The 12966-nt window shown below is 37.0% G+C and overlaps 2 protein-coding genes across 3 annotated transcripts; both read right to left on the minus strand.

The window, feature by feature from the left end:
* Positions 1 to 491: 491 nt before the first annotated feature.
* LOC103842837 (histone acetyltransferase HAC12) lies at positions 492 to 10065 on the minus strand. Its single transcript, XM_033280679.1, has 4 exons — positions 8745 to 10065; positions 2050 to 2101; positions 1738 to 1896; positions 492 to 1656 (listed from the first exon to the last, which is right to left on the minus strand). The coding sequence occupies exons 1-4, from the start codon at positions 9173 to 9175 to the stop codon at positions 1573 to 1575; spliced, it is 726 nt and encodes a 241-aa protein (XP_033136570.1). The 5' UTR covers positions 9176 to 10065; the 3' UTR covers positions 492 to 1572.
* A 254-nt stretch (positions 10066 to 10319) lies between these two features.
* Positions 10320 to 12651, minus strand: LOC103842838 (cold-responsive protein kinase 1). 2 transcript variants are annotated; one of them, XM_009119502.3, is made up of 7 exons: positions 12402 to 12651; positions 12084 to 12166; positions 11876 to 11991; positions 11568 to 11778; positions 11252 to 11495; positions 11015 to 11165; positions 10320 to 10935 (listed from the first exon to the last, which is right to left on the minus strand). In XM_009119502.3, exons 2-7 carry the CDS (start codon positions 12142 to 12144, stop codon positions 10546 to 10548), a joined length of 1173 nt encoding a protein of 390 aa, XP_009117750.1. In that variant the 5' UTR covers positions 12145 to 12166; positions 12402 to 12651; the 3' UTR covers positions 10320 to 10545. The 2 variants fall into 2 exon arrangements, with proteins under 2 accessions (XP_009117750.1, XP_009117751.1); XM_009119503.3 differs by having other exon boundaries at positions 12084 to 12159; positions 12402 to 12561.
* Positions 12652 to 12966: the final 315 nt, after the last annotated feature.

A 12966-nucleotide genomic window follows, 5' to 3' on the forward strand; every position in this document is an offset into this window, starting at 1 on the left:
ACGGACACCAAAAGGTTACTAGTGATTGCGATTACTGATTCTCCACAACGCACAATGAAGTCCGGTGATGAGACCTAAAAATGGATTTATTTATGTGAATTCTTCGAATCTAGGGTTCCTATATTTCCTGTGAAACTTATATCTTATTCTCTTATTTCATTTTAATTGTTGTTTTAGATTTACATTAAGAAAACATTTAATTTTGTATATTTTTAAAATAAAAATATATTTACTTATATACCTAAACATATTTCAACCAATAGAAAAATAAATAAACTGAAGAATATTATTAATAAATTTTGCATTGAAATCCTAAAATAATTTATTTTGAAATGAAATTTTACTGTAAACTGAAACGGAAAGAGTATTTGGTAAGTGAAAGATTTATTATAAATTTTTTATTTTCAGTTTTTTTACTTGCTCTGATTTTTTTCTTTGTGTGGGATCTAGACTCGAGTAGCAGCTCCGTTGAATCATAACTTCATATTCCGTGGAAGCCCCCTTACTAATTTGATGAAAAGATAATTAATGATTCTACACTTGATATGAGTTTCGAGTAACGAGCTAATATTATCTCCAATGTAAAACTCCATAATAAAATTAAGTTTACACAAACCCTACTATATTGTTAGAATGAAAAATTAAATAATGTAAAAATAAAACGATTACTCTATTTATAGAATAAATCTATTTTCTACTTCATAGGAATGGAGCATTTTTTTTCCAAACTTATCGAGTTCGGATCTTTCGAGTCCTAGACATTGAGGACCAACTAGATATTTAGAAGTTTTTGGTTCGGATATGAGTTATTTCCTTATAAAACGGTTCTGATCTACCGTTGTGACAAAAAAAAAAGATCTACAGTTAAAATATTTTTAAGTATATTTTGTGTTCAGGTCGGTTCAGATATTTAAGACCGGGAAAAGACCCGAAGTATCCGGAGAGCCAAAAAATACTCGAAACCCCAAAAAAATATTCAAAGATCAAACCGGAAACAAATTATAACCCGTGTCACCATTGGTACGTGCGATCTTACAAGCAATGCGGTAGCAAATGTAAATACTGAAGCATGGAGTTACACTTATATGATTTCATCATTACTTGTAACCAAGGTTCTAAAAATCGCTCTAGGTCGCGCCTAGGTCCCCGCATAGGCGGCAACTCAGTCCTATCCGAAACGATTTTCTTAAAATCCGATTTATATGATTTAAATTGGTTTAAACTGTTTTAAATCGGTTAAAATTGGTTAAAATCGATATAAACTGTCTATATATGTTAAATTAAGCAATAATATTATTACAAATCTATAAATTTGTCTACTTTCTTATGTTTGTATATCTAATTTTGATAATTCATCAGAATAATTTTATAATTAAATTTTAAAATTAAAATATGTCATATAAATGTATAAAATATATAAAATAAATCAATAATTTGTTAACGCCTAGGCCTCGCCTATACCCCAAATAATCCGCCTAATCGTTAGTCCTCTATAAAGCGCTTAGTTACCGCCTAACGATTTTTAGAACATTGCTTGTAACATAAGTAATTAAAAAACATTCGGATCATGTTTCAGCGATAAACCCTCAGGGACACCAGAATTTCTGCCACCTCTATCTCCAACTGATCTATGTTCTCAGGAACCTTCTCTATCTCCTGCATAGAACAACAAATAATCGTCTCTTAGTTTAAAGATTATGAGCGATTATTATATATAGGTCTATTATGATCACGTACCATCGTGGTCTCAGCATAAACTTCAGGAGCGGTTGTTATCATTGTCCCAGGTGCAGAAGAGTTGGCATTTTGCTGAATCTGATTGTAATCATTCAATTTTATCCTTTTTCTTAAGCTTGACCAACGAGAAACGAGGGTTGATGGGTTAGTGTAATCCTCCTGTAAATTTGAAGTTATAAAATTAAGTGTCACAAACGAGAGAAAGACTTTTAAAGTGAGAGCATGCAGCTAATAAAGCTTCAGACAGTCTTGTTTAGTTGGAATGCCTTAGTAAATCAAAGTTGTGTAAATACCTTTGTGTTAGATACTTACCTTTGATGCATCATCAGCTGCACGTGGATTCTGTTTCTCTACCTCGCTGAGGCTGGAAAGATCAGTAAGAAGAGAATCCCTCGTTAATGAATTCTCAAGGATATACCAAGGGAAAGACAATTAGTCAACGATAAAAAAACACCAACGTGACATAATTGGAATCGAGGAAAATAAAAACAGAGCAGACATGCAGGTTACGTATCCAAAAAAGTCAAAAATAAGTTCGACCATTCCTAGCTCAGATTGAGATAATTAACTGACAGTGAAATCGGTGCAAGAAGAACCAGTGTAGCTAAAATGTTGAAGGCTTTACAAAAGGTTTCGCATGTACTCTTGAAGATCAAGGAGACTCAGTTAAAAACAGCCCACCACGAAGTAACTATCAAGAAAATCTAAAGGGAATAGAATACTAAATTAGCAGTAATTAAGCATAAAAGAAAATATCAGTAATGCAGCCAAGACAGTAATCAGTTGGATCATGTCCCTAGCCCACATTGAGACCATACTAACGAGACATACATGATATGGTAGACAGACACAAATGGTGTAAACTAAAAGTTGAAGGCTGGTTCATTCAGCGGTTGTCCTGAGCATAACCAACTGAAACATTGGTCTTTAGTCCCAAAATTTTTTAAAATAATTTACATAGAAAGTAGTTCTCAAATTTGTAAAAATATTTTTTAATACTACTAGGTTCATGTAGATGTAACATGTTAAAAGTGGAACACTTGGAAGATCAATGGGGTCAATTAGAAATAGTCCCCCATGAACACTACAAGAAAACAGCGGTATTCTGACGGACGTTCCGACGGAAAATGAATTCCTCGGAATATACCGAGGCATTTCCGAGGCAATTCCGAGGAAACACAAAATTTTTCTTCCTCGGTATTCCGTCGGAATATTCCGACGGAATTCCGAGGAAAATTCATCTCGTCGGAATATTCCGACGGAATACCGAGGAAACTAGTATACCTCGGAAAAAACCGATGAATTCCGAGGAAATATTATAGACGTTAGAGAGCCGTTGGAGAGCCGTTGGGGGGATTTTAAAAATTCCGAGGAAATTCCGACGAACTAGCCGTTTGCATCGGAATTCCGTCGGAATTTCCTCGGACCGTCGGCAGGATTTCAACTATAAATACAAGCACCCCTCTTCCTCTTCATTCACTCCATATCTTCATCCTCCCTCTCACTTTCTTTACACACGAATTTGATTCATAAAAAACATGTATTCTTCAAATTATTTTCGTTCTTGGATCGATCGACCTCATTTGGATCCGAACACGAGATTGCTTACGGAAGAATACCAACAAGGTATAACCGAATTCATGGGGTTAGTTCACCGACAACCGGAAGCAAAAACAGGTATGTTAAGATGTCCTTGCTCTAATTGTAAAAATAAAAAAGTTATTAAAGAATGGGATGTTTGGACTCATCTATATTTGAGTGGGTTTACACGAAGTTACAAAATTTGGTATCATCATGGAGAAACTGATTATGAACTTGGTAGTACTAGCGAACCTCAGCCAGCGGTTAGATTAGAAGATCCAATTAGAACGGATGTAGATTACGGTGTAGGTACTGAGCAGATGGTAAATGATCATTTTAGAGGGGAAGATTTACCCAATGCCGAAGCTAGGAGATTTTATGATATGTTGGATGCTGGAAAGCAACCATTGTACGAAGGTTGCAGAGATGGTCATTCAGCTTTATCATCTGCTACAAGATTGATGGGCATTAAGACGGATTATAATTTGGCTGAAGACTGTGTGGATGCGATTGCTGATTATGTAAAAGGTATTCTACCCGAAGATAATGTAGCTCCTGGCTCATACTACGAGGTTCAGAAACTCGTAGCTGGTCTTGGTTTATCGTATCAGGTAATAGATGTATGCAGAGACAACTGCATGATTTATTGGAGGGCGGATGAACAGCGGGTTTCATGCAAATTTTGTGGGAAGCCTCGTTATAAAGATACGAGTGGAAGAGTTCCAGTACCATATAAAAGGATGTGGTATTTGCCTTTGACGGAAAGGTTGCAGAGGCTGTATCTGTCTGAACGCACAGCGAAACCAATGAGATGGCATGCGGAGCACTCAACAGATGGTGAGATCAGACATCCTTCAGATGCAAAAGCGTGGAAGCATTTCCAATCAAAGTATCCCGACTTTGCGTATGAGAGAAGAAATGTCTACCTTGGATTATGTACTGATGGTTTCAGCCCGTTTGGCAAGAGTGGAAGACAGTATTCTCTATGGCCAGTCATTCTTACACCATACAACCTACCCCCAAACTTGTGCTTGCGACGAGAGTTTTTGTTTCTCTCGATTCTCGTTCCCGGACCAGAGCATCCTAAGAGATCACTTGATGTGTTTCTTCAGCCACTAATATATGAGTTGCAACAACTATGGACTCAAGGTGCTGAAACATACGATGTTTCGTATAAAGAAAACTTTCAAATGCGGGCAGTACTAATGTGGACAATAAGTGATTTTCCAGCATATGGTATGTTATCTGGATGGACAACGCATGGAAGGCTATCATGTCCATATTGTCAAGATAACACTGATGCTTTCCAACTAAAACACGGAAGGAAAACGTGTTGGTTTGACTGTCACAGGAGATTTCTACCACCAGATCATCCATATCGTAGAAGTAGGAATTTGTTTACGAAGAACAAGAGGGTGTTTGACAGTCCACCTCCGGAAATTCGTGGGAAAGATTTGAAGACACAACTTAGAGATTTTGGTGCAGAAAGGACGCCAGACGTCGGTGGACATGAGCATTTTCCGGTAGATGGTGTTGGAAACCTACATAACTGGCACAAAAAAAGTATTTTTTGGGATCTGCCATACTGGGAGGATCATCTACTAAGGCATAATTTAGATGTCATGCATATCGAGAAGAACTTTTTTGACAATCTCATGAACACGATCCTTAATGTTCAAGGTAAAACAAAGGATAATTTGAAGTCAAGACTCGATTTAGTCGATATATGTGCTCGTTCAGAACTTCATGTTGATGAGAGTGGTAGGGCTCCTTTTCCCATATACCGACTTGATGCAGCGGGAAAGGATGCGTTCTTTGATTGGATTTCAAACGATGTGGAATTTCCAGACGGTTACGCATCTAATTTGCGTAACTGTATCGACAGAAAGGAAGGAAAGTTTACTGGCTTGAAAAGCCATGATTGCCATGTAATGATGCAGCGTCTCCTTCCGTTTGCCTTCAAGGAACTATTACCACGAAATGTTCATAAAGCAATTGCAGGGATAAGTGGTTTCTTCCGCGATTTATGCACAAGATCAGTGACTCTTGAAGGTATTGAAAATTTGAAGACTAACATAGCTGTGATTCAGTGCAACCTTGAGAAGATATTTCCTCCCTCATTTTTTGATGTTATGGAGCATCTTGTTATTCACCTGGTAAGAGAATTGGAACTTGGTGGTCCTGTGCAGTATAGATGGATGTATCTGTATGAGCGGTATATGTTCCATTTGAAGAAGATGGTGAAAAATTTAAGTAGGGTGGAAGGGTCTATAGTCGCACAGATGATCAATGAAGAAACTTCAAACTTTGCCGAGTACTACTTTCCAACAGAAGTTCAGACCAAAAACAGAAGACCTGCTCGGCATGATGATAGAGGCGAACGGGCAACATATCATTGGAAGGTTCCAGACATTTTCACAGACGTTGGACGACTTAGCGGAAAACCAAAGGACCGTCGACTTACTGATCAGGAGCGCAGTCATTTGCAAACATATTTACTCACCAACTGTGAAGATGTTCTTCAATATGAAAGGATTTTCATGGCAGAAAAGCGGTTAGAATATAGATACGCCACAGAGGACGAACTAGAAGAAATGAAGCAGAGAGAATTTGGTGGATGGATGTTTACTTATGTGAGTGATGGTTTGGCCAGAGGTGAAACATTTGACGATTGGATACGCGAGATGGTCGTTGGACCAAACTTTGTTGTGAAGTCATATCCGAGATTTTGTACTCGAGGATATGCATTCACAACTCAGAAGAGGAGACGTTCGAGTACGACTTACGATGCTGGTGTTTGTTCTGCATCAGGAGATGATGTATACTACGGACACATAAATGAGATTTTGGAAATCAAGTATTTGGGCATGGTTGGATTGCGCTGTACTGTTTTCTATTGTGACTGGCACGACAACACTCCAGATCGAGGTGTGAGAACAGATGCATTTGGTGTTACATCAGTAAATTCAAGACGGAAGCTGCAATATTATGATCCTTTCATTCTTGCTTCTCAGGCCGATCAGGTTTGTTATATCAAGTACCCCCGGGTAAGGAACAGAGATGATCCATGGGTTACTGTTACAAGACTCAACCCGAGAGGCCGAGTTCAGGGAAGTTCTGAGCTGGAAGACCCACTACAACCAAGCACATCCGGCAACTTAAGTGCATCCGGGAAGTTCTGATTCATGGGTTACTGTTACTGTTTACTTATTAATAATTTATTTTTTTTATTAGGTTCAACCGATCCGGGAACGGGATCAGCGCATGGATCAACCGTATGATGTACTCGGCCCTCGACAGCGGACATCCGACTTTCACTCACTTCCCTGTCGAGAAGCAGCATCTGTGGTTTCGTCAGTTTGCGGTAAGTATTCTAATTTTTAAATTATATTTTTTATATTATTAAAACTATTTTTTGTAATTATTAAACTATTTTCTATATTTATTAGATATTTTAAATATTATTAAAACTTATTTTTTGTAATTATTAAACTATTTTCTATATTTATTAGACATTTTAAATATTATTAAAACTTATTTTTTGAAATTATTAAACTATTATATTTTTGTGCTTAAAAACTATTTTTAAACTATTTCAGCAAGAATTCAACTGGAATTCCGATGATACGCTCTCTATCTATCACCATTTTGTCCATAAAGTTATGGACAACTATGGGAAGCAGATGTACGAGTGGAAGAAGAAGTGGGAAGTAAACAAGGTAGTTTTTAATTTATTAAACTATTTTTAAAATTATTAAATGTTTTTTTTTAAATTAAAAGGTCCCAAAGTCGATGAACGACACGGTCTGGAAGGAGTTGTGTGCGCATTGGGATAAAGAAGAGACGAAAGAAACTTCTTCCACCAACTCCAACAACCGCAGGAGCGACCGTAAAGGAAAGGGCATCTACAAGCATAACTTGGGTGCTCAATCTATTGCCACTCTGGCGGATCGCATGGTAAGCTCAACCGCTTTTTCTTCAATTATTTAAGTTTCAGAATTTTATTTTTTTGCATTTTCAAATTTCTAATGTTTGTCTAATTTATTTTTTTTCAAGGCGGAAGAAAATGAAGGCCACCCAGTTGATGATCTCGCCCTTATGAAAAGGGCGTATACCAACAAGAAGACCGGCCAGATTGATGATGGTCTTGTGAGGGACGTGGTCGACCTGGTCCAAACTCAGGTGTATGACGAAGTGTCTCAGCTTCAAACCGATGATGACGATTCGACGGCCTCGACCAACTTGTCTCGGGTTCGAATCAACGAAATCGTTGAATCGGTAAGTTTTTTTTTTTAAAGTTCAATTTAATTATTTCTTGATTTTTATTTTATCATCAATTTAAATTATCTAAACTTGGTTATTTATATTTCAGTCGGTTCCAAAGAAAAAGGGACGTTTGGTCGGTTTGGGTCGTCGCTCCCGGTCGGCTGCTCCTTCTTCTGCACCACATGCGTATGTTGATCCAGAAGTTCTTACGGCTCAGCTGAAGGATAAGGATGATCGGATATCTGCGTTGGAGACCCAGATGGCAGCTCAACAGGCGGGCTATGAGACCCAGAAGAGGCTGAACGAGCAGATGATGGAGATGATGAAGAGGATGTACCCGAACGAGACGTTCCCGAACATTCAAGACCCGTAGTTTTTTTTTTTTCCAAAAACTCTGAATGTTTTATTTAAATTTGAATATTATCTACTATGTTTTATTTTATGTTTTATTCAATTTTAATTTTAAATTTTAAAAATTTTAATTTTTAAAAATAAAATTAATTTTTAAAAAAATAAATTTTAAAAAAAAAAAAAATTTCAAAATTCCGAGGGAATGGAATTCCTCGGAAAATTCCGAGGAACTTTCTCCCCTCGGCAATTTCCGACGAACTTTAAGTTCCTCGGAATTTTCCGAGGGAAAAAGTTCCTCGGAATTTTCCGAGGAACTCCATTCCCTCGGAATTTTCCGAGGGAAGAAAGTTCCTCGGAAAAGTCCGAGGAACATTTGTTCCTCGATATTTTCCGATAAACATTTCGAGGATTATTTCGTCGAAACTTCCGAGGATTGGACCATCGGAATTCCCTCGGTGTTTTCCGAGGAATCTTCCGACGAACTTCGTGTCCTCGGAGTTTCCTCGGAATTTTGTTTCCTCGGAATTCCGTCGGAATTTTCCGACAGAATTCCGAGGAAGTATGAAATTTCGAGGAGATATTTCCGAGGACTTGTTTCGTCGGTATGTCCTCGGAATAGCGTTATTCCGACGACATACCGACGATTTTTTCCCTCAGTATCCCGATGTTTTCTTGTAGTGGAAGTTATAACCAAAAAAAATCTCGAAAAATAAAAGAATTTATAACAGGCAGGTTTGATCATTAATCTCAGCCCAGCAGACAACATGAACTCAAAGCAATGCAATATGGTGGGAAGAAGCAAGGCTTACACAAGCGTTCTCATGTCCTCTCGAAGTTTCAAGTTATCGGAAGTATCAGCACAATGAGGAGCACCAGAACCAGCTCCAGCAGAGGCCCGTACTGACTCGTTTGATACTCGAGCTTTGTCCACTTTACTGCTTTTGATTTTCAAACCGGCCAGGGCACGCTCATTAGCTTGTTGCTTACGGTATGTCCTCACTGGTACACAGACGGGGCACCGAAGATCCTTGCAGTCTGTATAGTGGCTAATCAACGACTTTGTGCGATGACAACGAGGATACAAACACTGAGGCTCTGCACAACTGTTCATGTGACTCAGTAGCTTCTGAACAGTAACGCAATTTTTCCCCTGACACTTCACTCCTGACCGTTTGCAGGTCCGTGCATGAAGTAGAAACAAGAGCCATCTCTGCTGATTACGAAACTTGTTGTCAACCATCTTTGTTGGTTTCGGAGCTAAATAAAAATCTACCTCCCGAAGATCACAAGGACACCAAAAGGTTACCGGTGATTCCGATGACTGATTCTCAACAACGCACAATGAAGTCCGTTGATGTGACCTAAAAATGGATTTATTTATGTGATTTCTTCGAATCTAGGGTTCCTATATTTCCGGTGAAACTTATATATACTCTCTTGTTTCATTTTAATTGTTATTTTAGATTTACATTAAAAAAACATTTAATTTTGCATATTTTCAAAATAAACATATATTTACTTATACACCTAAATATTTTTCAACCAATAAAAAAATAAACTGAAGAATATTATTAATAAATTTTGCATTGAAATCCCAAAAAAAAATTATTTTGAAACGAAAAATTTTACTGTTCAGCGACAATTAAACTGAAACGAAAAGAATATCTGCTAAGTGAAAGATTTCTAATAATTTTTTTTGTTCAGTTTTTTTACTTGCTCAGATTTTTTCTCTGTGTGGGCTCTAGACTCGAGTAGCAGCTTCATTGAATCATAACTTCATATTCTGTGAAAGCCCCTTACTAATTTGATGAAAAGATAATTAATGATTTTACACTTTACACTTGATATGAGTTTTGATATGAGTTTCGAGTAAGGGCTAATATTATCTTCAATATAAAACTCCATAATGGAAAATTTTACACAAATCATACTATATTGTTAAAGTGAAAAATTGAATAATGAATAAAAAAAAATTACTCTATTTATGGAATAAATCTATTTTCTACTTCATAGGGATAGATCATTTTTTTCCAAACTTTATTTTGGAGTAATTTATAAAGTAGAGTTTGGAAATGTTTTAAAAACTTACATAGCTAAATATCTTTATTGAACCATGCATAAATCTTTATAAAAGTAAAGGTAACGCAAGTAGAACCGTCAAATCTTACACTTCATCCGTTCATGAAAACGGTAATCTTGAAATTTTTATTTGTTTCATAAAGATAATAATTTTATGTTTTCAATTAATTTGTATTTATCATTTTATTCATACTAATTAACACAATTACTAATAATATTTTTTATAAATTATGTATAAGACTATACTATTTTTGGTATTGTCAATGTGAAAAAAAACTCCATAAAATTACAATGAAAGAGTATAGTATACAAACACTCGAATCAGATTCAATTTCAAACTCATATATATATACACTCAAATCTTTGTTTGCAAATTGCAACTGAAGATAACTTTAACAACAGTGAGGCATAATCTAACAGAAAACCTCTATTTGAATCCAAGAAAGAAGAAGATGGTGCTGAGACACACAGAGACATCACACTTTTTCTCCCATTTATATCTCAAAAACAAAACAGAGAAAAAAAAACACTTTATTCTTTTCTAAACGGTACTGATGAACCCCCTGATGAGCAAGCATTTGAGTTCTCTCCAGTCCCGGAGCTAGACGAGACATTATAAGAAGAAGGGTTTGTGCAGTTGTGTCTGTTCACTTGCTCTGCCTTTGTCTCGACCGGTTCTCTCACTTTCAAGTCCATAAAATCAGATATCAAACCCGGCCTTGTTATTTTCTTGTTGTCTATATTCTTCGTCCCCGTTAACAACTTCACCACTGTGGACATCTTTGGCCTTAGCTTAGGACTGTCTTGCGTGCACAAAAGACCTACTTTTAGGTACCGGCAAGCTTCCTCTACGTCAAAGAGTCCGTCTAACCCTGTATCAACAAGATCCACTAGCTCATTCCGCTCATAAAGTTTCCAAGCCTGTGGAATACAAGACAATGTTATCCCTCAAAGTAAGAGCTTAGACATTGCGAACTATACCAGATAAAAAAGAGCTTACTCTTTCTAGAAGATATTCATATTCTGTGGGTAACCGTGTGTTTTTGTTACTTCTTCCACTGACTATCTCCATAAGAAGGACACCAAAGCTGTATATATCGGCTTTACGTGTCAACTGTCCCCTAACCGCATACTCTGGCGCTAAGTAACCACTATAACAAATGTGAACACATGTTAAGACCTGCAATTTTCAGCGAGAATAAGAAGAAAATGGAAATATAAACATTTTGGAACTCACAGTGTACCGGCGACACGAGTGCTGACATGAGTCATGTTCGGTGGCATAAGCCTAGCAAGTCCAAAATCAGATATCTTGGGGGACAAGTCTCTGTCAAGTAAAATGTTGCTCGCCTTGATATCTCTATGAACTATGTGTGGTGTTACTTCTTCATGAAGAAAGGAAAGACCTTTAGCAACACCAATGCAAATATTGGCCCGTGTACTCCAATCAAACTTTATTCCACTCTGAGTGTAGCCCCCAACTGAAAAAAAAAAACATTCATTCGGTTAGAACTTAGAAGTGACATTACAACCCCATAGACTACGAGAATCACCTAGAAGCGTCTTGTCAAGGCTATTGTTCTCTAGATAATTATAAACAAGGATCCTGTGATTCCCCTCCACGCAGCATCCATATAACTTGACCAGATTCTCATGCTGTATCTCTGATATCACATTTATCTCAGTCAAGAACTCTCTAACGCCTTGTCTTGATTCAGCCGACAGGACTTTGATAGCTGCCACCTTTCCGTCTCTAAGACAACCCTAAACTCATCAAAACATTTCCCTTAAAAGAGTTAAGAAGATGAAGAGAGAATTTAAAACAAGAAGAGTAAACAAATGATTTTTTTTTATCATTTACCTTGTACACAGAACCAAAACCTCCTTCTCCGATTTTATTGATGGGATTGAAATCATCTGTAGCCTGACGAATCTCTTTGTATTTGTAAATCTTTACCTTGTCTGACACTGAAAGTTCTGTTTGCATATATACACACTAAGTTAGAGGAAACCACCATAAAGTAGTAATCCTTATAATTCAAGAACCCATAGATCATGTACATATGTACCTCCATCAACTTCTGAAGGCTTTCCTCCACTCTTGTGGCGTGAGAACCAGAAGCAACCCATCAATGTAAGACAGACCTGTGAACTGTTTATGCTATTAATATTAAACCAGCCATAGATCCATTTAAATTATCACTAAAAGAATCATTTTCCAAATAATAAACCTTTCAAACACCACTAGTGGGGGACCAAAAACCTCAAAAGGTAAAGCAACTATAAAAAGCTGTTAATTTGCAATCTGGGTCTTCTCAAGATTGAGAACAAAAAATAGAAATATACGCAGATAAAACGATATTAACCGAACAAGGAGAGAAACCCACCTGAGGGAGGGAGAGAGAAACTGATTCAGAAGTCGCAGGTTGTCTACTTGGCTTAAAGTTCGAATATAAAGGCGCTGTCTTTACGCGAACAGAGTCGCTGTCTCTTTCTCTCTTCTTGTCTGGCCTCGTGTGTGTGTGGATATCAGGTTACGGGTTTGTTGAAATGGAGGACTAGAAGAGAGAGATGAATGAAGATGAAGAAGGAAGACGTTATTTTGTCTGCTGGCGGGTAAAAGTCAACGTAACACACACGTCTGCATCTTATACGTTCATGTCGACGACCGTCTTTTTTTACTTTTATTTTATTTTTTCAAATGTCTATCCGGTTAATGATTTATGAAACGACTTTCTTCCTAATCCTTCGTTTAATTTATTTGACTTTCGTATTATTGGCAACTTTACGTTTCTTTCATGGGCATAATTCCTCATCTTTCTTGGAAAGGAGGTATTGTTTTTAGTATTAGGCCATGACTAGTCTTAATTATGGGTGAACCAATTATTTGCTTTCTTTGATTATAATATTGGAGTAAATGCTTTTCAACGACAGCATGTATCGTCAAAAAAG

The sequence above is a fragment of the Brassica rapa genome, chromosome A09 (genome assembly GCF_000309985.2).
Source record: "Brassica rapa cultivar Chiifu-401-42 chromosome A09, CAAS_Brap_v3.01, whole genome shotgun sequence".
Taxonomy (NCBI): domain Eukaryota; kingdom Viridiplantae; phylum Streptophyta; class Magnoliopsida; order Brassicales; family Brassicaceae; genus Brassica; species Brassica rapa.

What these genes read in the sequence shown, in the direction of transcription:
- LOC103842837 (XM_033280679.1), bottom strand. Translation starts at nt 9,175, where the DNA reads ATGGTTGACAACAAGTTTCGTAATCAGCAGAGATGGCTCTTGTTTCTA. An exon ending in CAGCTGATGATGCATCAAAG is followed by an intron (nt 1,897 to 2,049) that starts GTAAGTATCTAA and finishes TCAAATTTACAG; the next exon opens with GAGGATTACACTAACCCATC. An exon ending in TTTATGCTGAGACCACGATG is followed by an intron (nt 1,657 to 1,737) that starts GTACGTGATCAT and finishes TGTTCTATGCAG; the next exon opens with GAGATAGAGAAGGTTCCTGA.
- LOC103842838 (XM_009119502.3), bottom strand. Translation starts at nt 12,144, where the DNA reads ATGGGTTGCTTCTGGTTCTCACGCCACAAGAGTGGAGGAAAGCCTTCA. An exon ending in GTTTTGGTTCTGTGTACAAG is followed by an intron (nt 11,779 to 11,875) that starts GTAAATGATAAA and finishes TGATGAGTTTAG; the next exon opens with GGTTGTCTTAGAGACGGAAA. An exon ending in ATGAATATCTTCTAGAAAGA is followed by an intron (nt 10,936 to 11,014) that starts GTAAGCTCTTTT and finishes TGTATTCCACAG; the next exon opens with GCTTGGAAACTTTATGAGCG.